We start from the raw sequence: 25,054 nt of genomic DNA on the forward strand, positions 1-25,054 counted from the left end.
TTACCAAAGATGATGGAGAGTGGCTGAGCAATGACCTCCGCCAGCTCCCTCAGCACCCGCGGGTGTATTCCATCCGGACCAATCGATTTACAGATGTCCAGATTGCATAGCTGATCCCTAACCCAATCCTCATCTACCAAAGGAAACTCCTCCTTTGTCCTGACTCCTTCTGGGGCTACAGGAATCTTGGGCCTCCAGGGAGAGTCTACAGGAATAAAGACGGAGGCAAAGAAGGCATTCAGCACCTCTGCCTTCTTTAAATCCTCTGTCTCCAGGGCACCCACCTCGTTCAACAGTGGGCCTATATTGCCTCTTGTGTTAGTTTTATCTGCTATGTATTTGAAAATGCCCTTTCTATTATCCTTAACCCGACTTGCAAGATTAAGTTCCAAGGAGGCCTTAGCTGTCCTAATTGCCTCCCTACATCCTCTAACAACTGTCCTATATTCCTCCCAAGTGGTCAGCCTCTCCTTCCATAATCCGTAGATTCTCTTTTTCCACATGAGTTTGCCCAGCAATTCCTTGTTTAACCATGCTGGTCTCCTAGATCCCTTACTTGATTTCCTACCCATTGGAACACTCTGATCCTGAGCTTGGAAGAAGTGGTCCTTAAATGCTGACCAACTATCTTGAGCCCCTTTACCACCTAATACCTTTTCCCATGAAACTTCCCTTAGCAATTGATTGAAGAGGCCAAAGTTGGCCCTTCGGAAATCCAGAATTGTGGCCTTGCTAGGTATTCTATTCCTCCCACACAGGATCCTAAACTCCACCATCTCATGGTCACTGCAGCCAAGGCTGCCATTGACCATCAGCACTTCAACCAGACCCTCCTTGTTGGTGAGTACTAGATCCAGCAGCATTCCTCTCCTAGTTGGTTTGTCCACCATTTGCATTAAGAAGTTATCATCAATGCACTGGAGGAACCTCCTAGACTGTGAATGATTGGTTGTGTGAGTCTTCCAGCAAATATCGGGGTAGTTAAAATCCCCCATGAGGACCAAGGCATGTAGTCGTGAGGCTGCTTTCAGCTGCCTGTAGAAAGCCTCATCAACTCCTTCGTCCTGATCAGGAGGTCTGTAATAGACCCCCACAACTGTATCACCTGTACCAGCCAGTCCCTTAATTCGTACCCACAGACTTTCCACTTGATCCTCATCTGCCCCATGGACAGAACTCAATACATTCTAGTCGCTCTCTCACATAAAGAGCAACTCCACCACCTCGCTTTGCTGACCTATCTTTCCTAAAAAGGACATAGCCATCCATGACCACATTCCAGTTATGTGAGCTGTCCCACCATGTCTCTGTAATTGCCACCAGATCATAACCTTTAGACCGCACACAGACTTCTAACTCCTCCTGTTTATTCCCCATGCTGCGTGCATTGGTGTACAAGCATTTCAGGGAGCGAGCAGAGCACGCTAGTGGCACCCTTGGGAGGCAGGAGGCCTTTTGGTCTTCATTAATACTAGAACAATGCCCCACTAGTTCAAACCCAGCTACAACCCCCTTGCACTTTGAGTCTAACCTAAAGCTCTGTGAGTGAGCTCTGTTGACTCTGGCCCTGATACCCTTTTTCCCCTGCGGGACAGGGTCTAAACAACTATCCTTTCTCTCAAATGAAGCAATAGATCGAGAGTCCTCCTTAGTACGCCATCCTTCAAGCCCTAGCATGTTTCTCTTGGGCTTGTCCCCAACAGGCCCAGTTATCTCCCCTTCCCCCTTCATATCTAGTTTAAAGCCCTGTCAATGAGCCCTGCTAACTCCTGCCCCAAAAGCCTTTTCCCCCTCTGGGACTGGTGTATCCCACCTGCCACCAACAAATCAGGTGTCTCATATAGCAGCCCATGATTAAAAAAGCCAAAACCCTGCCTTTGGCACCAGTCACGTAGCCATATATTAATCTGCAGACTCTTTCTATGTATCTCTTCACCCTTGCTTGTAACAGGTATGGAGGCAAACACCACTTGCACTCCAGACCCTCTAACCAACCGTCCCAGGGCCCTGAAGTCTCTCTTCATTGCCCTTGCCCTCCTTGTAATAATTTCATCACTGCCAACCTGAAAAACCAGCAGCGGATAGTAGTCAGAGGGCTGCACCAGATCAGAGAGTTTCCTTTTAACATCTCTAATCTGAGCCCCAGGTAGGCAGCAGACTTCCCTGTGTGATGGATCTGGTCGACAAATGGGCCCTTCTGTTCCCCTCAGAAGGGAGTCACCCACCACAATTACTCTTCTTTTCTTCTTGGTTGAAGAAGTTCCAAGGCATGAGGGTGAGTGACAAGCCCTAGGTGACTCACTAGATAGGTCTACCCCTCCATCTCCATTTACCTGGCCATGTAATTCCAAGACTTCATACCTGTTATTCAAGGGTAACTGGGAGGAAGGAAGGGATTGAGAGGGTTTTCACTTACCTTTCTGAGGAGGGACCTCCCTCCATACCTCCTTGTCCCTTAAGTTCACTCCTTCTATCTGATGGTAGGAGGGAAGGGGATCCACCACTTGTTCAACCACTTCCCTCTGCCCTTGCCTTAGGGTGTGGCTCCACCAATCTATTTCACTTTCACATTCTCTGATGGCTCTCAACCTTTCTACCTCCTCCCTCAGTTCAACCACCTGCCTGAGCAGATCATTTATTCGCTCACACCACACACAAGCAGTGTCACTGGCTCCCTCCAATACAAGTGCCAGGCTCAGGCATTTACTGCAGCCAGAGACCTGCACGGCCGCATGTCTACAGGAAGGCTCAGTCTGGGTACTCACGTCACTCCTCACTACAGCTTTTGATCGTGATTCCTTTTCCTGGTTGGGCTTTCAGCATCATGGGTAACAGTCCTGGCCAGGTAACTACAGTGCAGCTGCAGGCTCTCTGATGACAAGCTTATTAAATAATGGATGGCTATTCATCTCTAGCAATTGGTTCATTTCCAAGCCATAAGGTGCTTTCCCCTACCTGTTCCGTGTGATGTGGTGTGAACAGCTGATTTCTATTTGGCTGTGCTAGTGCAACTAGGCTGCAAGGCACTTTGTCATCCTCTCTCCTGAGATAACTGAGCTTTTTCTGAATAAAATTTTGCAACAGTTAAAGTCCCCAAATTTACTGTGGAAGCAGCATAGGAGGTTCTATATTTGCAGTCTCTTAGGGAATTCATTAAATTACAATATGTAATGTATGCATAATACATAACCTAATACCATAATGTTCTTTTGGTCCTGCTTGCCAGTCCTAAAACTTCTGGCTTTGCACTGTAATGCGTGCAGTCAAGTTCTGCAAATTAAGCAATACATTACACTTGTGCAACAGGTTCTCTGAAAGTTGTACCTTTGGGTACGGTTGGGCAAGCTCTGGCAAACCCTATTGCAGCAGTTTGAAGGTACTTGTCTCTGGGTTACTTTGCCTCTCTGCCAAAGACTGTTCCCCATACTGCAGAGCAGTGGGCAGAGTGTGAGCTGTGACGCTGCTGGGGCACATGGCACCGCCGCCTGAGCGGAACAGGGAGCTCTGGGCCTACTGGCCTGGCAGTACCACAGTGGCAGCATTTAAGATGGTAGGTGAATATTTACTTCAAAGCTTTGGGATACCAGTTTGCCCCTTACTACCTCCCAGGAGCGCTGCTGGGATGCAGTAATCCAGTATGCTGGTGATTTGTGAGGAAGAGCAGGTTCCAGCTCACATGGCTTTGTCAAGGACTAGGCGTGTCTGTGCAGAGTGAAGATAATAAGCTGGTTTTGGAGGCAGTTGATTTTTCACACTGCTGATCATCATTCTCAAAAACTGCCTTTCCACTACCTGATTTTGAACCCTTCCTGTTGCCATGAGCTGTGAAAAATTAAGTCTGGATGTTGTGGCACAATATGGAAAAGCTGCTGGGATTGACTTGCAATACAAATGCTTGCTTAGGTACTGGTTGGATTTATGCTGGAGTTGCTGTACAGCTCTATCATTACATTACTTTTTTCCCGACACCAGAAATTAATGCCTTGATTCCTTCCTCCCCTCTCTTTTTCTGTGTATAAAGCAGGGAGGTGGATTTGAGGATGTACCTCTATTTGGCCATTGATCAGCAGAGTGCAGTTAATCCCATGATCCTGGTTTTCTCTTTGTCCTAAGCATTAGCTCAGAATTTTTCTGCCCAGCAGAATAGGCTGCAGTGGCTCAGGTAGAAACACCATTGCTGTCTTGTTGCATGGCTGTTTGAGTCAAAGCAGTTGACTACATCCTTGTTAGCTCAGGCTTGCAAGTGAGGAGAGTGACCAGGATGCTCTGATCTAATTGGGGGAAATGTAAAAATCTGAATTATATCCCGTCCCTTGTGCAGGCCTGCCATGGTTACAGAATTTACAAGGACTGATGCATGTGACCTGTTGGGGTTTCACCACGTTTACATGGTGGTTGGGGTTCTCTGACCTGCTGCCATTTATTTCTCTTCATCTGCCTAATGGCCTCTAGACTTTATTCCTGTCTCTTTTTATGAGCAGGCATTACAATTGTATCCTACCCACTCCTCTCCTTCTTATGCTTGGAGAAAGATGGTTACAAAGAAAATCACCTGTGGAAGTTTCAGGCAGCAGTAACAAAGCCTGTCTCCACAGAGGGGAGGCTAATTACACAGATTCACTTTAAATGCCTGTTTCTTTGTGATTCTGTTGCACACATCATGCTGGTTAGACAGACTTCATGGACCCTGTTCAGAATGCCTGCACAGGCTGCGGGAAGCTGCCAGTTTAGACCCTGGTATGTCCTGTTCACTTCCCCGAGGTTCATATTGAGGAAGGAGTCCCAGACAGCCAAGTCTAGACTGTGCTCCAAACAGATTGTACTTGGAGAGAAATGCTGTTTAATAGTTACGTTTGGTTTGAAACCTCTAAAATAGCAGATGTGAGGTTTGAAGTGGTTGTTTAGATTCTTGCTCTAAGGTCGTAGGTGAGGCAGAGGTGTCAGGAGAGGAGACCCTATCCCAAAGCTCTGCTCGGCCCTGAGGAAAGAGAACTTGGAAACCTGAGCTGGTCTGGTGAGGTCAGTAGTTCATCCCCAAGGCTGCTGGAGGGCCTGAAGCTGCTCCCTCTTCTGATGTGAATGTGGTCTGTCTGGTTCTTGCAGCAGCACTCCTGTGCCATTGTGAGAGCTCCCTGGGGTAAGAAAAAATTACCATTTCTCCACTATCTGAGTTTTGCTCATATGGGTGGGGACATATCCTGGTTGCCCTGCCCTGCCCCCCCCCCCCCCCCCGAAGGGAGCAGCTGCTCATTCTCATGTGGAGCTGGCTGATTGCTGCTGAAGGTCAGTGGTTACTGTATGGTGACAGCTCTTGTCTCCTTTGCTGAGACTCCCCTGATGCAGTCTCCTGCTGCATTTGACTGCCAGCCTTGGGGGGGGGGGGGGGGGGGGGGATGTTAGGGGACACCCCTAACAACACAGTGGTGTCAGTGCTGGTGGTCTTACACACAGGTGCTGTGGTGTTTTCTCCCCTTTGTGCTGTTCTGCAGGCTGGTAACATTAAGGTAAAGTGCGGATGCCTCAGCAGCATTTCCATCACCCAAGGAAAACCCTGCCATTGTCAAACACTGTCATGCTGCATGCAAATGTCCCGGGTTGGGATTATGATTCTGAAATGTCCCATTTCCTGGGTGTGTGCTTTTCTGTTTTAGCCTTTTATTCCTCTTTCATACTCTAGCAGAGTCAGAGGGTTCCCTACTTCTTACTGAGTAGATACCTTCTGGGGACAGGAGACTGTCTGCAGTGCTGGACCAAGGCCCACAGCACTGTGCTTGGAGGGTGGCTGCTGGAATGGGGAAAGCAACCCTGGTGCTCTGGATGTAACACACCAGACATTCCGGAAGACAGCAGATTGAGCTGCCTGGCATGAAAGGAGCAGGAGAGATACAGTCGAGGGGGAAGAGCATCTTTCTTGGGGTCTTAACATTATTGGTAAATCGCAGTTGGTGCACTTGATTCAACGTAATGGATGTGTTCTCATTTCCCACAGCTGATGAGGATTATATCAGCTTGGTTTAACAATCTCATTTTCTGTTCCCAATGCACACTTGTTTTAATGCATTTCAGTTAATGAGGTAGAAGAGAGAATGAGGTGTTACTGTTTATGTACAGACAGCAAGTCTGTGTGAAGGACTTTGGGGCCCACGCAGTCCCTTCCCATTGCTCTCAAAGGGACAGTATTAGCTGGTGTTTATAGAAAAATTTATTGGCTGTGGTTTATCCAGGTAATTTTTTTCCTAGTGGTACACATTTCTCTCTCATGCTTTCTTCATGCATTATTACAGGCTACAAGACGTCACCAGCAGCTTGTCTGTGGGTAAGGAATGTCAGTGAGCTGAGGTATCTGGGATTGGTGTCTCATAGAACATGGCAATGTATTTGATTAAGGCAAAGTTGCTGCAATCTACCTGGGGTAAAAAGTTCATGTGTGCCCTGAAGTAATTTACGGCTGGGGCATCTCATCCCTCCATTGTTTCACTGCCATGATGTTTGCAGGTCCTAGCTAGTCAGGGCTGCTTGGTGCAGGCGTTGTGCAGGCAGGTTCATGAGCCAGTCCCTGGGAGTGCTCAGCCCTATGGTGTCTCCTCCTGAGGAGAAGGTGTGCCATGGTGATGGGACACACAGCACAGGCTTGGGACTGTGCTTCCAGTGCCCTAGCGAGAGGGACTCTGCCTTCCTGAAAAAAAGGCTGTCCTTGTGCTGATGGCAAATATTTGCTGTGGGGTAGGCTGGAGCTGTGTTTCTCGGAGCAGCATCCCAGCCCTGCATCTGGCTCACTGCTGGTTAGAAGGGCCTATAAACAGTTAACACTGTTACCTCATTGCTGGCCCAGTACCATGGCCTGTCACCATTTGGCTGACAGGGAGCCTGAAAGGCCCTGCACATTGTGCCGCTTTGAAGGTAAAGCTGCTGTTAGTTTAAGTGTGAATTAAGCAATTACCACATCTTACTTCTCCCCACCTTCCATGGATTGACTCTATAAATTGTCAGCTGGTTGACATTTTAATGTGAATTATGTCATATGGTATCCCCTTTGATTTCAGCATGCCTCAGTTTATAAATACATGAGCCTCTCAAAAGGTTGTGGTTAGCATACATGTAGGAGGCCTCGGGGTTTTTGGTGGGGAAGGAGTACAGTGCTGTCTTGGCAACAAGCGTGCCTGGCACAGCATGGAGCTAGAGGCACATGCAGTGAGGGCTCCCTGTGTGCGGTGGGTCCAGGCAGCCCAGAGACCCTGGCAGGTGCTGCATCCTCCAGCCTCCCTTGCTGTGGGGTCCCTCTGCTTCCCTGGCTCAGCATGGGATAAGAGCTGCCCACATCTGCAAGGGGAAAGGGGCTTCTCCACTCCCTGTTGTTGGTGTTTCCAGGCCAGGGGCAGAAACTAAGGGGGTGCTGGTACCATGCAGAGACTTGGGGTAGTGGCGAAGCTGCGTGTGGTCATGCCAAAAACTTTTTGGCAGATGGATTTTAGTAAAAGTAGCAGAACAGTGAAGGTGTTGGAAGGAAGAGGCAGGAAGAGCTTGTGTGGGTGAGGGAGCCAAAATAGGATCATGTCAAATACTCACATGGCATGGGGCTGTGAATGATGGCTCACGCTGTGGCAAAGCTTCTGAGTGCCACCCAGGTCACACTGCAGGCAGGGAGGTCCTGTCCCCTTGTCTGGGTTCCTGCTTGGTCTCCTTGAAGCCCTGTCCCTGTCCAGCTGTCCTTCTGTCCCCCAGCCTGTGCTGCAGAGACACTCTTAATTCAGCAGGTCCCAACTCTCTGGATCAGCCATCCTTTCTTTTTTTGAAACTAGCAAAAAGATTTGTTGTAGTCTTCACATATGTGCCAGAGGAAGGAGGGATCCTTAGGTGGGGTAAGAAGAAGAGCAAGGAACAGATGGGAGCATTCCTGGGGTGACAAATGGCTTCCTCCCTTCAGGTATGACTTGCATCCTCTCCAGGAAAACCCTTGAGAGTATCTCAATTTGAGACCTGCCAATTTAAATTTTAACACCTACAGCATTTGTGCAACTGTTTTGTAACTCTGGGGTGTTGCGTACAGGTTTGTCACATTAGGACTGTGTTTGTACATATGGGGTGGTTGCAGAGTGCACCTGCTCTTGGTACCTGCTGAAGAACCTGGGGTAGATACCCAGAGGAGGAGGCTTCAAGGACAGTTCTCTTTAATAGTTTTGGCTCTTGACCTCCAGCTGCATTGCTAGAAATGGAGCATATACTGATGCCTGTGCTCTGGTAGAAGCCCCTTGGAGATGACTGGCTGTCCCAGAGGTGGTACTTGAGCATGCTTTGACCGTAGGTGGAAGAGTCATTCTCTAGATGGAGTTTTCATGTCATGGGGTCCATGTTACAGACAGCTTCTGTCTGCCTGTGTGTGTTTCCTGTAGTCCCACAAAATAGGGACCTTGCTTTTATTGTTTTCACACCTCCTTGGTTTTTGACTTTCCTGGGTTTTCTGGTGTAAGCACTGCAATGCCCAGATGGACCTATTGCAGTATCTAACTCTGGGCTGGACAAGTGGATTACCAAGACATGAAACCTGCATATAGGGCTCTTGATAGCATATGCTAACCCTGAGCAGGTATCTTTGCAAAGAAATTAATCCTATATGGACACAGAAATGAGAATTTTAGGGCTACTAGAGTAAAAGGAGTTATATATGGAATTTCATAAACAGGATTTAGAAATTTGTCATCTCTGCACTTCTCTGCAGTGAGTGGACACTGTTTCCAAAAAAGATTCTGCTGCTTCTATTTTATTTCTTAATTGCAGTAGTCAGTAAGTACTCTTAATGCTGATTAGTGCTGCCTTCACAATATTTATCATTTACCCTGTGTATGTCTCTACAGACTTCACATTGTGGATTGCAGATCCAGAATTGCTAAAACCAATAAATACTGTGCCAGGCTTTTCCCAGGAGTTTCTGTATGTATACGGCATATGTATACAGGTGGATGCAGATACACGTGAACAAAGGGAGTGTTCACAGCTTAACAATTTACACTGGACTTACTATTTTTGAGTGTATGTACAAAATATGTTAAAAAAGAAAACAAACTGTGTAGTGGGATTGCTGAGCCTGCTTTTGGTTACTGTCTTGTCTTTATATTCAGCTGTTCTTTTTCTGTTTCTTTTCCTAACCCTGGGAAATATAAGGCTCCCTGAATTCCTCTGCTCTTGGCTGTCCCCAGCACTGAGAAAGGAGTGGACTGAGAGACATGACCTCCTCCTCAGTGAGGTTGCTGAGTCGTGGCAAAAAATTTCTTGCTGTTTAACTTCCTCGTGTTACTATTTACTCAGTACTTTGCAGGCACTGCTTTTAAAAACAAAGCTCAGCTTTCCTGCTATATTTCTCCAGGGATGACAGCATTCATGGAAAATATGAGGTGACAAAACCATACACTTTTCTGAGGAGCAAAATGTCATCAATTCAGGTTTTGGTTAACTTGCAAGAGGAACCTGTCACCAAAGCACTGTAGAAACTGCTTTGCAGAAACTGCTCATGGTTGACATCTGCACAACATTTGTAACAGGAGAGTACCCTTCATGTGCAGTTTGTTGGGTTCATGTTTGTCAGAGGTGCACCCATGAGGAGTGCAAGGCTGTTGTGGGTCCTGTGCCCAGAGCCATGGCTGGAGCAGGAATACACAGGGTTGAGGGCAGCACTCACTCCCCCCTTCTTCCCTCCCCCCCCACTCCCAGAGAGATGGGGAGGAGAACTGAAAGAATGTAACTCCCACAGGTTGAGATAAGAACAGTCCAGTAACTAAGGTATAACACAAATCACTACTGCTACCACCAATAATAATAATGATAAGGGAAAGAACAAGGGAAGAGAATACAATACCACCTGCTGACCGATACCCAGCCCGACCTGAGCAGTGATCTAGCCCTTCCGGGTAACTGCCCCCAGTTTATATACTGGGCATGACGTGCTATGGTATGGAATACCTCTTTGGCTAGTTTGGGTCAGGTGTCCTGTCTCTGCTTCCTCCTGGCTTCCCCTCCTCCCTGGCAGAGCATGAGACTCAGAAAGTCCTTGGTCAGACTAAACATTTGAGCAGTAACTAAAAACATTGGTGTTATCAGTGCTGTTCCCAGGCCGAAAGTCAAAACACAGTGCTGCACCAGCTACTAAGAAGGAGAAAAAATGACTGCTACTGCTGAACCCAGAACAACTTGCAATTGTGCTTTGTTTTTATCAGTATAATTAGCAAGATCAATATACGCACTCTTGTACTCACCTCCACATATAGCAGTGCTTATGCCTGTGCCTCTCTGGGGACAGCTGTGAAGATTTCAGGGATCTGGAAAATTCTCTGAAGTTGCAGTTGCCCAAGAGTAGATGTGTTGTGAGTGCAGCTCTAGTAACAGTAGTGGGAGAAAAGAAAGTTCCACGGCTCTAGGAAGGTGCAGTGAGACCTTTCTCTTCTCTCCCTTTTGTGGCTGCTCAGCCATCTCTGCTTAGTGTATACATAGTGTCCAGCTGTACAAAGGGATACCTGTGTGCTACCAGAATTAAATCATACAGATGTTGAATGGAATCTCTGACTGCTCCCTTAACTCCCTTCACCTCTCCTCCCTCCTGCTGAGAGCTTTCCAGTTGGCATTCCATTATACTTCCTCTGGTGTGTTGGTGCCTCTCCTGGGGTGAAAAGGGCACAGCTGGGCAAGTGCAGGCTTTACCCTGGATTTTTTCTTCCTTGAGTGCAGGGGAGGAATCTTAGTGATGCTCTTGTACCTTCAATGGTCCCACACAGATTTTCATCTTTGGGGATCTCTTCTAATGAATGATTAATTAGTACTTTCAGGTCTACTCCATAATTAAAAAAGTGGTGGGGAGGGATGTAAATACAAGTCAACCTTTCTTGACTCTTGTTTTTTGTTAATCATCTCTGTTGGTTTTCGCCCATTGACCCTGGGGGACTGTGAATATGTGGGGATGCTGCTCATCACAGCCTGCATAAACAATGTCCTCATTAAGAGCTGATGGGCGCAGCAAGGCCCCATGAAGTTAGCTGTTAGAGCCAAGCAGAAGCTGGGACTGTTGCCTTCCTCTGGGCTTTAGCCCCTCCTCATTAAGCAGGTCTGGGCTATTGATTGGGAGCTTGTGTTTGGAAGAATCTTAGTTACTCCATGCATTATCTTGACAGATTGATCAGACCTGATTGAGAGCCTCTTAAAGGAAGGAACAGCTGTAATGGGAAAGTTGGACTCTGTCATCCATTAGGATGATTTTGGGAGTGAGAAAAATGAGGCTGACATCTTGGAGCAATTGTATTTACAGTTAACATGGCTGAAAACGATTGCCTCTATTGATTCTCCCTTCCTGCAATTACAGCCCCATTGTTTACATTCCAGCACTTCAGTTATAAAAAGGAAATTCAATAATCATTTCATTACTTAAAGTGCCACAGAGTTTGCTGGCTACGCTTACTGGTTGATTTAATGTTCAGTAAAATCTATGCTGAGCTCTCCATCTTTAGGCTGAGCATGTGCTCCTGCTGCAGTTGCCCCTTGTCTCTGTCAGTGCCAGGAAATTCTAGCCAGGACTGCAGGTGTGAAAGGAGAGCAAGACAGATGGGCCAGCTCTGATCTTTATGGAGTACTTGGAACAGGCTGGGATCAGACAGCTGCATCCACATGACTTTCATTAAAAATTCAGATTCTACTCTTCCAGGGTTGTGTGTGTGATTTATCTCATGCAGCAGATCAGAGGAATATGGGGGCCAAGAAGTGCTTACGAGGTTTCTGAGGTCTGCTGCAGGGTCTGGTCCCTTTCCACGGCAACCTGTAGCCTCCCCTCCAGTTCTGGCATAAGGGTCTGGTCTCGCCTGGCTCCCTGGGGTGCACTGTCACAGGCATGGCTCTTGCTGGCATGTGGGATGTTTCCTACCAAGCCTGTTACTAATTAACCATGTCTGACTTCACCCTGAGTCAATCCCTGGGCATCTTTCTGTGCTGCAGATGTGCTCACAGGATTGGCAGGGCTTCAGCAGCTCCTCCTGAGCACAGGAGGGTGTGCTGGCGGCTTCCACTGTAACCCTGTGTGGCTCACCATCTTGTGTAACCTCTGTGCTGCTCCCCTGACTCTGTGTGCTGCTGTGGTGTAACAGGTGGCCTGTGGGCTCTGAGTCTTGTTGCTGATGTGGTTGCTCACAGGAAGAAGTAAGAGCAGTGCAAGCCTGCAGTGGTGCTCCCTTCCGTGGCTTTTGTAACCCTCCAGCAGTTTTTTGGTTCCTTCTTCCTCAGCTGTATCTCTCTGTTCTTTTAAATCACTACTAATTTTACCCATTCTAACAGCAGATGTGCTGAGTTCAGTGGTAACAAGAGTGTTGGGGAAAAAACCTTATTCAAAGATGTTCAAGTCCGAAAACTTTTTCTTAAAGAAGCTCCCAATAATCCAGTGGCCTCTGGTTTTGTGCAGGATTGTCCTGTAATATGAGAGCCAACTGGAGAAAGTGATCCAAAGTGATTTGGAAGAGATTTTTTCAGACTGTTTCTCAGTTACCCATACCTCCAGCTGGCCTTCCTGAGGATCAGGGTTGGTAAGCAGGAAGGATGTTTGTGTAAACACGAGGGGGTGGACTCCCCTTGGCTGTCCTTGTTGGCACTTTTGCACAGATCCCGGGTTCTGTTGGTTTGGGGTCCAAATCACTGTGTGGCTGGTGATCCTATTAGCTGGCTGGTGGTGAGGAAGGGTTTTCTTCTCATTAGTGCTGGTTCTTGGTTTGCTGCACAGAGTTCATGAGATCATTTTCCCATTTAGGGTTTTGGCCTCTAGGCCTGTTACTTCACCTGCTTTTCCTACCTTGATATGTGCAGACACCTTGACATGTGTGGGAAATCCTTGTGCACCCAAGTGGGGAGCAGGAGAGCCCAGGCTGCTTGTTCTGGAGGACAGTCACGGGGTTTCTTTTTATTGCTTGTTGTCTTTTTGAGGCCTGCAGAAGAAGGGGGCCATCCCTGAGCCTGTAGAGAGTTTTCTCACGTGTTCTACTGCTTTTTGGACCATTGAGGCTTCCTGGGGGTGGAGGTGGGATCTCACCACTTCCAGAGATGGTTGATCTTCCAGCTTGCGGACCAGCGGTTTGTGAGATGCCCTCTGTTGTCAGTGTGGGTTTGTCCTGAGAGGCTTTTAGGGCCCTCCAAAGGGGAAGCTTTATGCAAGACAAATAAATATCAAAAGCACAATACAGTCAAAGCAGTTATTGTGTCTCCCTAGTGAGCTGGGGTTACAGTTCAGATATCTGCCAGAACAGTATCTGACCCACTATACAGAACAAATAGGGTTTGGAAAATAACATTGTGCCTTCTGGCAACAGACTGCTATAGGGAGGATTATCTGTTCATGTTACCATGGGAATCAGGCTCTGCACACAATAAACTTAATACAGAAGAATTTTGGAGCAGATACAGCTTTGACATCTTTAAAAGACATAACAAAAGTTTTTAGAAATTGGATTAAATGGTGAACATTAACTATAGTAACACCTACAAAGGTATTCAGCAGGAGAGTCCATTACTTGGGTAATAGCAGCAACATGTATCCTCAGTCCTGGTTACAACAGCCTCGTTTCTGAAGACTGTAGTCTGAGTACATGGCACAGGGGTGAGGACTGCCTGCAGTCAGATGGATTAATACAGCTGTCACATTAAATTACATGATTACTGAAAAATACTGTGGGTGAGGCAGTGTTAGATGGGGAAAAGAGAAATGGTAAAATAAACAAAGTTTGGGGTATGTGAAGGATGGAGACAGAGAGAAAGAATTGAAAATAGCATCATTCCTTTGTTTAAAAATCAGATTTCTATAGTCATATGCTGTGAACATTTATTATGCTATTATTTATTAGAAGAAAATTCTAAGCCAGATGTTAGACAGCAAAGGCTGGAAAGTTAGCTCCCCAGCTCAGCACAGGCCTGGCATGTGTGCTTGATCGTGCCTCTCCCGTGCTTGCCAGTCTGTGTCTGCACCCCCCGCACCCTTCTCCTGCCATGGCTGATGCTGCTCTGGCAGCTGTGGGCAGCACTGGTGTGAACACCACCTGGGTGCCCTCACCTCCCTCTTCCAGGTTTGGGGGAAGGGGGCTGTGCACAGTGCAATCCCCAGAGAGGTTAATTGCTGCCTGCTGGCCCCCAGTGCTCTGCAGTGTGTATAAGCACAAGTTATAATTTTAATTTTGCTTATTTAAACCTTCTCATGTTCAAGCCTTCCAAATGGTGCTGACTTCTTCTAGCCAAACCCAGAGGAAGGGGGAGGTCATTCTGCAAATGGGGGGGGAGGGGGGCAGATCATGTGGGGCAGGGCTGAAGCCACTCTGGGGCACACAGGGCAGAGCTGCAGTGGATGGCTCTTGATGTTGAGATGAAGTTGCCAGACCTGGGGTGTTTGTAATGGGTGAGGAGCTGGTGTTCCCCCAGGAAGAGCTGTGGAGGCTAGGGGCAGGCAGTGCAGGGGTTAGAGCAGATGGAGGAGGTAAAGTTTCTGAGCAGGATCCTCCTTCCCTAATCCCTGGACAGCTTTGCCCAGAGACCTGAGCACTTCCTAAATGGAAGATGGGCTGGATTTTGTTTGATTTGTGTGTAGGGATAGTTGTTGGGAGCAGCATAGTGTTGTGCTGCGGTTAGCGTACGTACAGGAACAGTCCGTGGCCCCCAGGAAGCTGTACTTGTGAGTCATGTGGTTTCCATTAGAGTGCTCCTCTCTCTGTTTCTGATTTAAAGTGGAGCTTTGACTAAACCTGATCAATATTTTGCATGCTGTGCATGAAGAACCAGATGTTGGAAGTTTCCTACCATTGAGAGGGAGGGGGCAAACACATCCCACACACCACACACACAAACACACAGACACACACACAGACTTGCAGAAATCAATGTTCTCTGACAAAAGTTGGTTGGTTTTCCAAAGAACAATATATTCTATTGATTTTCAAGTTGATTTATCTTCTAACAAGGTTCTGGTTTAATATTTTGAATTGTTTTCTGTGATGGATAAATTCTCACAAGGGGAAATCTTAACGGTGTGATTGGGCAATGACTACATGTACTTGTACAGCATCTTATCGTTTCCACCAACTCACAGCTAGTACTTGATCGTCCATCATGTTGTCTTACTTTGGCCTGCTCCTCTCCTCCATTGGAAGACTGATGTGAATCAGAGGTAGGCATGTGATTTTGTGCCATGTCCAGGGTGGACTTGGTGGTTTTGGCACCCTCAGGCACAACAGGCAGGTGAAGCCGTTACAAGGGATATTTGAACACGCCTGGAGTGGGAGCAAAAGAAGACCAGGAAATAAGACACATTTATTAAACAGTTTAAAACAAATGTTTTCCTAAAATCCCTTTTTAAATGGGAGCAGTACAGACTGTGCATCTGGTTCCCACAGAGACCATGTCCTTAGTATTTCCTTGAGCCTGAAACCAGATTTTTCACTAATTGCTCAGTTTCCTCTGCCTTCTTGCAGAAGCTGCTTCTGAGCCTGTTGGCACTGCATAAGCTTGAGTACGGTGTTTTCAGGATGGGGGCTTCCTGACTGCTGGAAGGCAGGGCTTGCCATGTATCTCCTGGAGCGAGACCCCCCCAAACCCACAGCACAATGGGGTGGAAGGGAGGTTTTATTGCAGAGGTTGGACCTAAGTGGGGCAGGGCAAGTCTGGTTAAGCTGGGCCATGTGATGCTTACATGGCTCTTGTGACCAGCTCACTAACCTTTTTATGTCTTAAGCCATTTCTCTTTTTTTGGCTCAGGAAGAGGGTAATGCATGCAAACAATAGAAATGAGAGGAAGAAGAAGTTCTTATGAGGGAAACCAGCAAAAAGTCTTTTGAGGGCACCAGTGGGATTAGTGCCCTAGTGGATCCTTCAAATATTACAGTGAATTTAACTAAATACATCATGATCCCAAAAGAGGCCAGTCTAATTAGCCAGATCTAGAATACATTTATTTTCTTTCCTCACCCTTCTAATCAGATGCATCAGAATCAGCTCCTATCCTATTTTTAATCATTCTTAGACTCAGAGGGCTCTCCTTCCTCTGTGTTAGCTAAGCACACAGCACTGGGTAATATGTGTTTTTAATCTTATTTTAGCTGTAACTGAGATAATACACATCAGATTTTTTACCAGAAGGTCCTGGCTGCATGTAGGCAATATTTTTGATTGATGAACCTTGAGATCATGTCCAAATCACTGTACTATGTGTCTTGAGTGAAATGCATGGTGAGGACAGAGTTTCACGAGATGACCTAGAAGACATAAAGAGGTCTTGGGGTTGGACAGTGGGAGCTGGCAGGAATTGTTGTATAGCTGAAATGTAGGTGTGTGGTGGAAGCACCAAATGGTCTTCACTGATGAGTCTTGTGTGATTTGACTTTGGTATCCATTTGTCTTCCACTTGTGATGAGCATTACTGTGGGAATTTGAACAGTTATTGTGAACTCAGCCCTGCTGCTGCTGCCACAGCAGCCAGCATAGCTGTAAGCACTGAATTCTTCCCTATGCTTTTGACAAGTAATTGCCACATCCTTGGGATCCATGACATAAAATAGCTGTTTGTTTCCCTATCATGGACCTCTATGCCAGACAATTGATAGATTTTGTTAAATAATCCAGGTATAATACTCCTGAATTAGCCACATTGGCTGTGGTAGCACAGCTTCAGAGGGGGCAGGGGTTTTCCCAAGTGCTAACCTCTTGTGGCGATACCCAGCTGCATGCTCACCATGGGCTTCTCAGTCTGGATCACTGTCACAGCCAGGCTGCTGCTTTCTTCCACATCCAAGGGAATAAAACCTAGATGCTTCCATATGCTGTTTCCAGGACCTCTTGATCTGATGGATTCATTGTGTTCTAGGATTGCTTTGGTTTTATTCTTCCTAATTTTCAATGAGAATTTATCAAATTTGATTTTATCTGTTTGACATGACTTTGGGTCTCCTCCCAGGATAAGCTTTAAATGTGAAAGAATTAACCGCACATAGGTCATGAACAGTTGTTAATGTTGGATCTGCTATTTTCTTTCAATGAAGAAGATGATCTTGCCCATCTCAATTTTTGCTTCTGTGCTCATTTCAGTATGCTATATTTTCTTGCTTCTAAGTGGGAGTGTGTGTTACCTTGAGAATAAGCAGGCTTGATCTTACTGTGTCTTTGTCAAAATGTGGTTTCTTACTTAGTTCCCAGGTAGCTTTTAGCAATTTACAGTGGACTAACCCAGGGAGACTGGACATGGTAAAGGAAATTCACATCTCTCTACTTTGTTCTTCACAGCACCTTCAGCATCACGAGAGTTGGGTTGAAGGTGAAAGCTGCTATTACCACTGTGTCCTCTGTAACTACTCCACTAAGGCCAAGCTGAACCTTATCCAGCATGCATGCTCCATGAAGCACCAGCGGAGCGAAAACCTATGGAAACTTCAGTGCCTCCAGAAGGGTCTTCCTGAAAAAGAGGAAGACCTGGGACAGATCTTTACCAGCCAGAAGTGTCCAGCAGCTGAGGCTGGTGAGTCCTGCCTCCCTTGCATGCACAGGGTCGGGCTCTTGCCTCCTCTGTATCACAGAATTAGACTATCGGCATCAGATCTTCTGTGCAGTTCCATGGCAAGCTTGGTGGCTTTCTTGTTTCTCTTCCCTGCTGTGAGGATGACACTTATTGCTTATCAATAATGTGTTATGGAAGTCCTGGCTGCCCTGAGGTAGGACAAGACCCTGCTATACCTGCAGCATCTAGCATACCTCTGCCTCATGGGGCTTGTGGGTGGTGGCTCTGAAGCACCAAATATTTACATGTTCTTCATTTTGTAATATTTGAGTGTCTAGAGATACCATTGCATTAGGACAGCTCTAACAAACTTGTGTACTATACTTTTAGTAGATATTTTGCAATGCATCAAGTGATGTCCTGAGGTGCAAACCTGTCCCAGTTTGTTCATTGGTTTCTAGTATTTCAGACACATTGGATCATGAGGAGGAGATGGTTGAAAGGGGTGGGTGGGAGAAGGGGAGAGTGTTGGTCTGGTTTGTATGTCTCCTCTTGACATGGTGGATAAGGTGAAGGGCTTGGATGAAGCATATACTTCTACAGAAAGGACAGATAATAGGAAAGGGATTGCAGCTGTGAATCTAGCAAGAGAAAAAGCACTTTAAAGGGAACAGTTAGGCTGGGCAGAACAGAAATTGTACTTTGTTTAATCATTTAAAGGGTTAAGAAGTTTTTTATGTTGGGGAAAAGTAAGACATCATTAAGTCCTCTTTGGAGGGAAGAGGAGGAGGAGAGCCTGCCCAAGTCGGCTGGTACATGTGCTGTCAGGAATGTGAAGATGCTGGAGCTGGGGGGATGCCAGCAAAATCCTTCAGAGCCCTCCTCAGCTTCAGCCAGGACTTTCCTCCAGGATTGCTGATGAAATGGCTAAATCTTACAGAAAAGTGCTCTGAGGACTTGGCATTCCTCAATTAATGTGCATAGAGACAAGGAAAGTGATTTTAGCTTAAAGGCATTGAGAAAGGAAAGCAGCACCACTGGAGGAAAATACGTGTGGGTCTTAGAAATGTCTCTTGAATTAACACTTGGGTCGCGTTGCTGTTATTCATGTTAGTAACAAGGATGTGAAATAGTTTCAAAGCACCCAGAAAGTAAAAGAGGAGAATTTTCAGTAAGAATTAAATTCAGTCTCATGGAAAAAAAGTGACCGATCTGTGAACTCAGCAGCCCAGTGGAGTGGAGGGCATGGAACATGCTTTCCCAAAGGTCATGGTGACAGGGAAAGCATGCAGTGTAGGAAATGTGCATCCTCCATGGCAGGGCTACACTTTGGGTGTGCAGCTGGCTCTCTGCCTTTCTTCCTTCCATCCAATACGATGGTGTATACTGTATCCCTGTTACATTTTCTACTGTTTTTTTCTGAGGGCTGACTTCCCCTGCTGCCTTTTGATAAGGAGTCTCTGGTGGTAATAGATAACACGAGAAGGTCTTCTCTCTGTTTCAGGCACCTTGAGCAGAAAGTGCTTTTCTGATCTGTGACATGTCTCTGTCAGGGGCCCAAAGAAATGGTGACTTTTTTGCTGGTTTGATGCATTACAAGTGCAGTGGTTTGTTTTGATGCTGCTGTTACTCTCTGGTAATTATCGCTGTGATTCTCCCTCCCCTTCTACTTAATTATATTTGGTTTTAATTCAGTTTCCCTACACATATAATATCAGTTTGCCTTTTTTCCCCAAAGTGAGTCACCTTTTGTTATCACTGCTATTTCTGAGAACGCATAAAACATTTCAGTCCTCGCAGCTTTTCTACCTCTGCAAAACTCCTTCCTGGGATGGGGCCCAGCTCTGGGCTGGCTGCCTGGGGAGGTTGTGGAGTCCTCATCCTGGGAGATGCTTGAAACCCAATGGGCAAGGATGAGGCTGAGGTCCTGAGCACACCATGACTTGTGCCTGTCTTCTCTCCTTGTAGAACTGTAAGTACTCAGAGCAGGGCTGAGCTGGCAGAAAACCATTCCATTCTTGCGCTGGTCTGTTTTCTTGCTGGTCTGGCTGGCCAGCTGTGGGTTCACCTCAGCAGTAGTGTGAAACATCGTCCTTCTCCTCACACCTTGGTCTGGTGTGCTGTGACCAAGAGCAAGCAGGCACAAGGGTTTATGTTGTAAGGGTGGCCTGGGTTCAACAGTAGCAGTCATTTTTCTCCTTCTTAGTAGCTGGTGCAGTGCTGTGTTTTTGACTTTCAGCCTGGGAACAGTGCTGATAACACACTGATGTTTTTAGTTGCTGCTCAGTAATGTTTACTCTGACCAAGGGCTTTCTGAATCTCATGGTCTGCCAGGGAGAAGGGGAAGCTGGGAGGAAGCGGAGACAGGACACCTGACCCAAACTAACCAAAGAGGTATTCCATACCACAGCACGTCATGCCCAGTATATAAACTTGGGGGCAGTTACCCCGAAGGGCTAGATCACTGCTCAGGTTGGGCTGGGTATCGGTTGGCGGGTGGTGAGCAGTTGTATTCTTCTCCCTTGTTGTTTCCCTTATCATTATTATTATTGGTGGTAGCAGTAGTGGTTTGTGTTATACCTTAGTTACTGGACTGTTCTTATCTCAACCTGTGGGAGTTGCATTCTTTTGATTTTCCTCCCCATCCCTCTGGGAGCGGGGGGAGGAAAGGGGAGAGGTGAGTGAACAGCTGCGTGGTTCTTGTTGCCAGCTCGGCTTAAACCATGACAAAGGGGATCCCAATTTCCCAGGGGATGGTGGGGTCCAGCCAGTTGTTGCTGCTGCTGCTTCCAGGGCTGACCCCCAGGCCAGCCGTGACCCAAGGTGAGGTGCCGGCACATGCAGCCACAATTACTCCTGCTGCTGCTGGAGACCTTTGTGGATTTCCTAGAAACATTGAAAGAGTAATTACCACATTTTTCTTTCCCTAACCAGCCAGTTTGTGCCAATCTCCTCATCCCCAGCATTAGATGAAACTGCTGGTTGCAGTTGATACAGGGTTAATGAAATGTACAAAGGAACAATACAGGGGATTGTATAAGAGAGTTAGAAGAATCCCTTGCTTAAACAAAAGTATTGTCTGTTGTAAACACCTATCATGCTTACTAAGCAGAACAAGGCACAGACTACTGATAAGGGGAGGAGATAGAGGCCTGGTTCTACTGATAAGCAACTATTGACAAAGAAATGCGAATGTCTGGGTCTATTGATAAGGGGGAGAAGCTGATGTTTTATGGATGAGGTACCGACTAAACCCTAAAGCCATGCGCAAAGATTAAAAAGTGAAAAGTTTAAGAAGAGGAAGACTCATTTACTTCATCTTGAGGACCCCTGCCCACAGGAGGAAGACTCATTTACTTCATCTTGAGACCCCTGCCCATGACTAGAGGGGGCACTGCGCAGGCGCAAAGGACCTTCTAGCTCATTATAATACGAAGCGGGGACAGATACTAAATATGTATAGACGTATCAGTAATCTAATGCATATGTATGCCTTAAGGGAATAAATGTAAAGGAAAAACGACCCTGGGTGTGCATACTTTGGAGGAACGATCCCCATGCACCTCAGCGCTGAATAAAGCATACCTACTTTACAACTTTAATGAGTTGTGGAGTCAATCAGCGTATCACAGTAACAAAAGGTGGTTCGCCCCTCATACCATAGCCTTGTGTTCCACAGGGCTGCATAGCCCAAGTGATGGAGTTGCCTTGTTCCCCTTCCTGCTCCGTCTTATTTGCTCTGTGGCCGGGGTTAAACACTGTGTCTCACTGTGTGTACGTACTTGCTGGTGTGTGCAAGCACGTAGGAAAAAGCATTGCTGTCTCTGGGGCAGTGTGTATGATACGTGGATTGACTCCACAACTCGTTAAAGTTGTAAAGTAGGTATGCTTTATTCAGCGCTGAGGTGCATGGGGATCGTTCCTCCAAAGTATGCACACCCAGGGTCGTATTATAATGAGCTAGAAGGTCCTTTGCACCTGCACAGTGCCCCCCTCTGGTCATGGGCAGGGGTCTCAAGATGAAGTAAATGAGTCTTCCTCTTCTTAAACTTTTCACCTTTTAATCTTTGCGCAGCCATAAATCATCTGCTTCTCCCCCTTATCAATAGACCCAGACATTCGCATTTCTTTGTCAATAGTTGCTTATCAGTAGAACCAGGCCTCTGTCTCCTCCCCTTATCAGTAGTTTGTGCCTTGTTCTGTTTAGTAAGCATGATAGGTGTTTACAACAGACAGTACTTTTGTTTAAGCAAGGGATTCTTCTAACTCTCTTATACAATCCCCTGTATTGTTCCCTTGTACATTTATTAACCCTGTATCATGTAGATATTTGCTTGTATAGATGCATCTCGATCAGTTGGAAGAGAGTAATTGTACCTTAATTAGTCCTCTAACAATCTACAAAGGTCAGTGCCAATTGCCTGTTCATTTACATTTGTAATTGTGATGGTTCTTGATTGCACATTAGTTGCAACTCAGTCCCTCCCACCCCACAGAAAACACATGCAGCAGCTTAAGCAACGGCCTTGTAGACCTTTGTCTCTGCTTGTGCCAGCAGTACAGCCTTGACTGAAACTTTTGTGTCTTATGTGGAAGAGTGTTGAGGGCTCTTTAACAAACAATGGGCATGTGAGTGATCCAGGACTCTTGCCATTGTTTAGAGTTTGTAGTAAGGATTAACGGCCTAGTTCACAGGTTGCTTCAGGGCAAAGTTGTGGCCACATATGCGGAAGTTCTGCAGGAGGGAAACAACTCCTGGATGCTGAAGAAGGAACCAGTCAGCTAGTGAATCTGAAGTGAATAAAGGTCAGTTTCTGATTACATTAATCAGCGTGCTGTCCGTTGATCTTCCGCAAATGGCGCCTGAACAGGGACCCTCTTGCTGTTGCTTGACTGAGCGAAGAAGACAGCTGGAATAGGAGGGGAGCGGAAAAGCCGACCGAAGGGGTTGCTGTCCCGGCAACTGAAAAAAAGTAGAGTGCACTCTGAGGTATCCACGCGGAAAGGGAAGCGTGAAAAGAGAGGGAATCTCACCCTGGTCAGGTGAGCGGTCAGGGAGGAGATGGGAGTCTCACTGTCGAAAGAAGAGGCGGCTGTAGTAAAGCTCCTCCAACATATCCTTTCTAAGAGAGGACTAACATATGATGACGGTACCTTAAAAGCTCTTTTAAAATGGGCTAAGGACCGGGAGCTAATTTTGGGAATGGGTGCAGCTTTTGAGCTACACAAATGGGACCAGATTGGATCCGCTTTCTGGGAAGAAATTAGCAAGGGAACCAAGGAGGTTCAGAAATTAGCAAGGGAACCAAGGAGGTTCATAAATTAGCTGCCTTGTGGCGACTGATAAAGAAACTTTAGAAGAAATGAAAAGTGAAAGGGCAGCCGCTGCATCTGCGTTCGCTGCACTTTCGCCGAATTCCTCTGGGACAGAATCTGCTTCAAATGAACTATTTTCCCCGATATCAGTGCCCGGACCGGCGCTGGTACAAGCCTTAATCGTAAACCCCCTTCAACCATCACAATCAACAGCTCCTGAAGTGAAGAAAAAAAAAGTAAAAAAAAAAAGTCATGGACCCATTTCCCCCCCCCCCACCCCCCCGAACCTCCGCCAGTTGCTGCCTCAGCTGTGAAGACTGAGGACAGAGATGAAGATGGTCCTCTTGACCTGGAACCTATTCATCCAGAAAAGAAGTCTGATTTATATCCCCCAGATCCTCATGATAAATGGGCAGCTGTAGAGGGAGAAGCGAGATGGGTGGAGGATGCAGATGTATTGTGTGCTTTCCCTGTGATGTATGTGCTGGATCAAGACCCGCGGTGGGAAGGTCTCTCGTATGCTCTTATCAGGGGTATCGGGCAGACTGTGGCAGACAGTGGACTTCGGGCACTATATACAACTCATTTGATACAGTCTGTCTGTGATACTCATGTACTAGAAGTTGGCAAATATGTCTGTGTTTCTATTGATGCTTGGAAACATTTATAGATATTGCTGGCCACTTCTGACGCAGGCTGGCCACCTGTGTCGGAATGAGTGTGCATTTTGGTCAGTATAAAAGCCCAAGCCTCATGCAATGTGGGGGAGGCAGAGCCTCTGCAAGGACTCTCGCTAAAGTTGAGCCTGCCACCTCACACTGCGATGATGCTTCTTGGAGCTGGTTTCCTGTTAGTCTTCACAGGGTCCTTGTGCCACGTTCTGTACGTGGGACTGTGTAGTGGGAGTAATGATTGTCTGGATTTTGTGTTTCAAATATTGTAGTTGTGTGGAGTGTGCTTGTGGGATCCCATACATATGTGTGTGTGTGTGATGAGGGCAGATTGTGTTCTATGTATTTTTTTTGTTGTTGGGTTCATGTAAAAGTTTTTAACAGGTAGCAGTTTAACATTTCAGGCAAGAAAGGGTGAATGCAAAAGTGTGGTTGCTGTCAGGTATTTATGGTTGCTGCTGAAGCAGCCAGGCAGCTGTAGCTGCTGCAAAGTAGGCAGGCATTTATAGCTGCTGCCAAGCAGGCCGGCGTTTGTAGCCGTGCAAAGCAGGGTGAACAACTTTGGAAAAAAACCCAAAAAACAAACAAAAAACCAAACAAACAAACAAAAAAAAAAAAAGAAAACCAAGAAACAAAAACCAAACCTCTCCATCTATTGAAGTATTGAGGCAGTTTGTAGAGACACCACAGACAAAGCCTAAAGAGCGCCTGCAACACAGTGGGCGTGTGGTAGGAGCCTTGCTTAGTGTGTTTAAAGTAACTTGGGGGTGAATCCAACACTTGGAGGAACAGATTGCTTAAAACACGAACTGCTAACTGAGAAAGCAAGAGGAGTAGTGCAACCACAAGCTTTATCAGCCGTCACCTAAGCAGCATCAGGGTGGCAGAGAAAGAAGAAAAAAAAAAATAAAAATGGGTAATGATGCAGCAAACTCCTTGACTGTTAAAAATGTGCGGTTTACTTCTGCAGCTGCTTTACACTCCTTTTGCATCAGAATGCCTCTACTTTAAGGAAACACTTTAACCTGTCTATTTTTCAAGAACTGATAACCTGGAAGAGGGGGTATATTTGTGTCCTCCTACCTACAGGTCCATGGCAGCTGCCTGCAAAGTTTGTCAAGCCTTGCCATGAGTTGGACAGATGAGTGGAAAAACCCAATGCCTCAGCTACAGGAGCCAACCGTGAATACCCCAAGCAGAATCAGAGAAAAATGAATGATTGCAAAACATCACTTGGAGGCAACTGAAAAGTAACAACTTGAATAAGTGTGCTTGTAAAGTAGCTATTATTAGAGGCTGTGATTTTGTGTATAAAAGCACCTGTATTTACTAGCCAGTTGCTAATACGAAACTACACCTTGTATGGATTTGTCACTTGCAAAAGAGATGTTAGAGCTTGCAAATTTGCAGCAGCTGCTAGAAAATGCTAAGGCAAAAGCTAGAAAGATTCTAATATGATGGTAGTGTTATAAAGCAGGTAATGGAACAAATTAAGAGGGTGGGAGAATTCCACTGGTAAGAAATTTCTTTGGCTAGTCCCTCGCTGCCATCAGCATCTTCAACATGCTGCTGCACTCTG

General features: G+C 46.4%; 1 protein-coding gene across 7 annotated transcripts in view; it reads left to right on the forward strand.

Moving 5' to 3' along the window:
- Positions 1–25,054, forward strand: part of LOC136004252 (zinc finger homeobox protein 3-like) — a 208,134-nt gene that overhangs the window by 92,502 nt on the left and 90,578 nt on the right. For all 7 annotated transcript variants that reach the window (XM_065660586.1, XM_065660583.1, XM_065660584.1 and 4 more), the window contains one exon: positions 17,278–17,509. In XM_065660586.1, coding sequence (XP_065516658.1) covers positions 17,278–17,509 — 232 coding nt within the window. The remainder of the gene's footprint in view (positions 1–17,277; positions 17,510–25,054) is intronic.

This window comes from Lathamus discolor, chromosome W (assembly GCF_037157495.1).
Source record: "Lathamus discolor isolate bLatDis1 chromosome W, bLatDis1.hap1, whole genome shotgun sequence".
Taxonomy (NCBI): domain Eukaryota; kingdom Metazoa; phylum Chordata; class Aves; order Psittaciformes; family Psittacidae; genus Lathamus; species Lathamus discolor.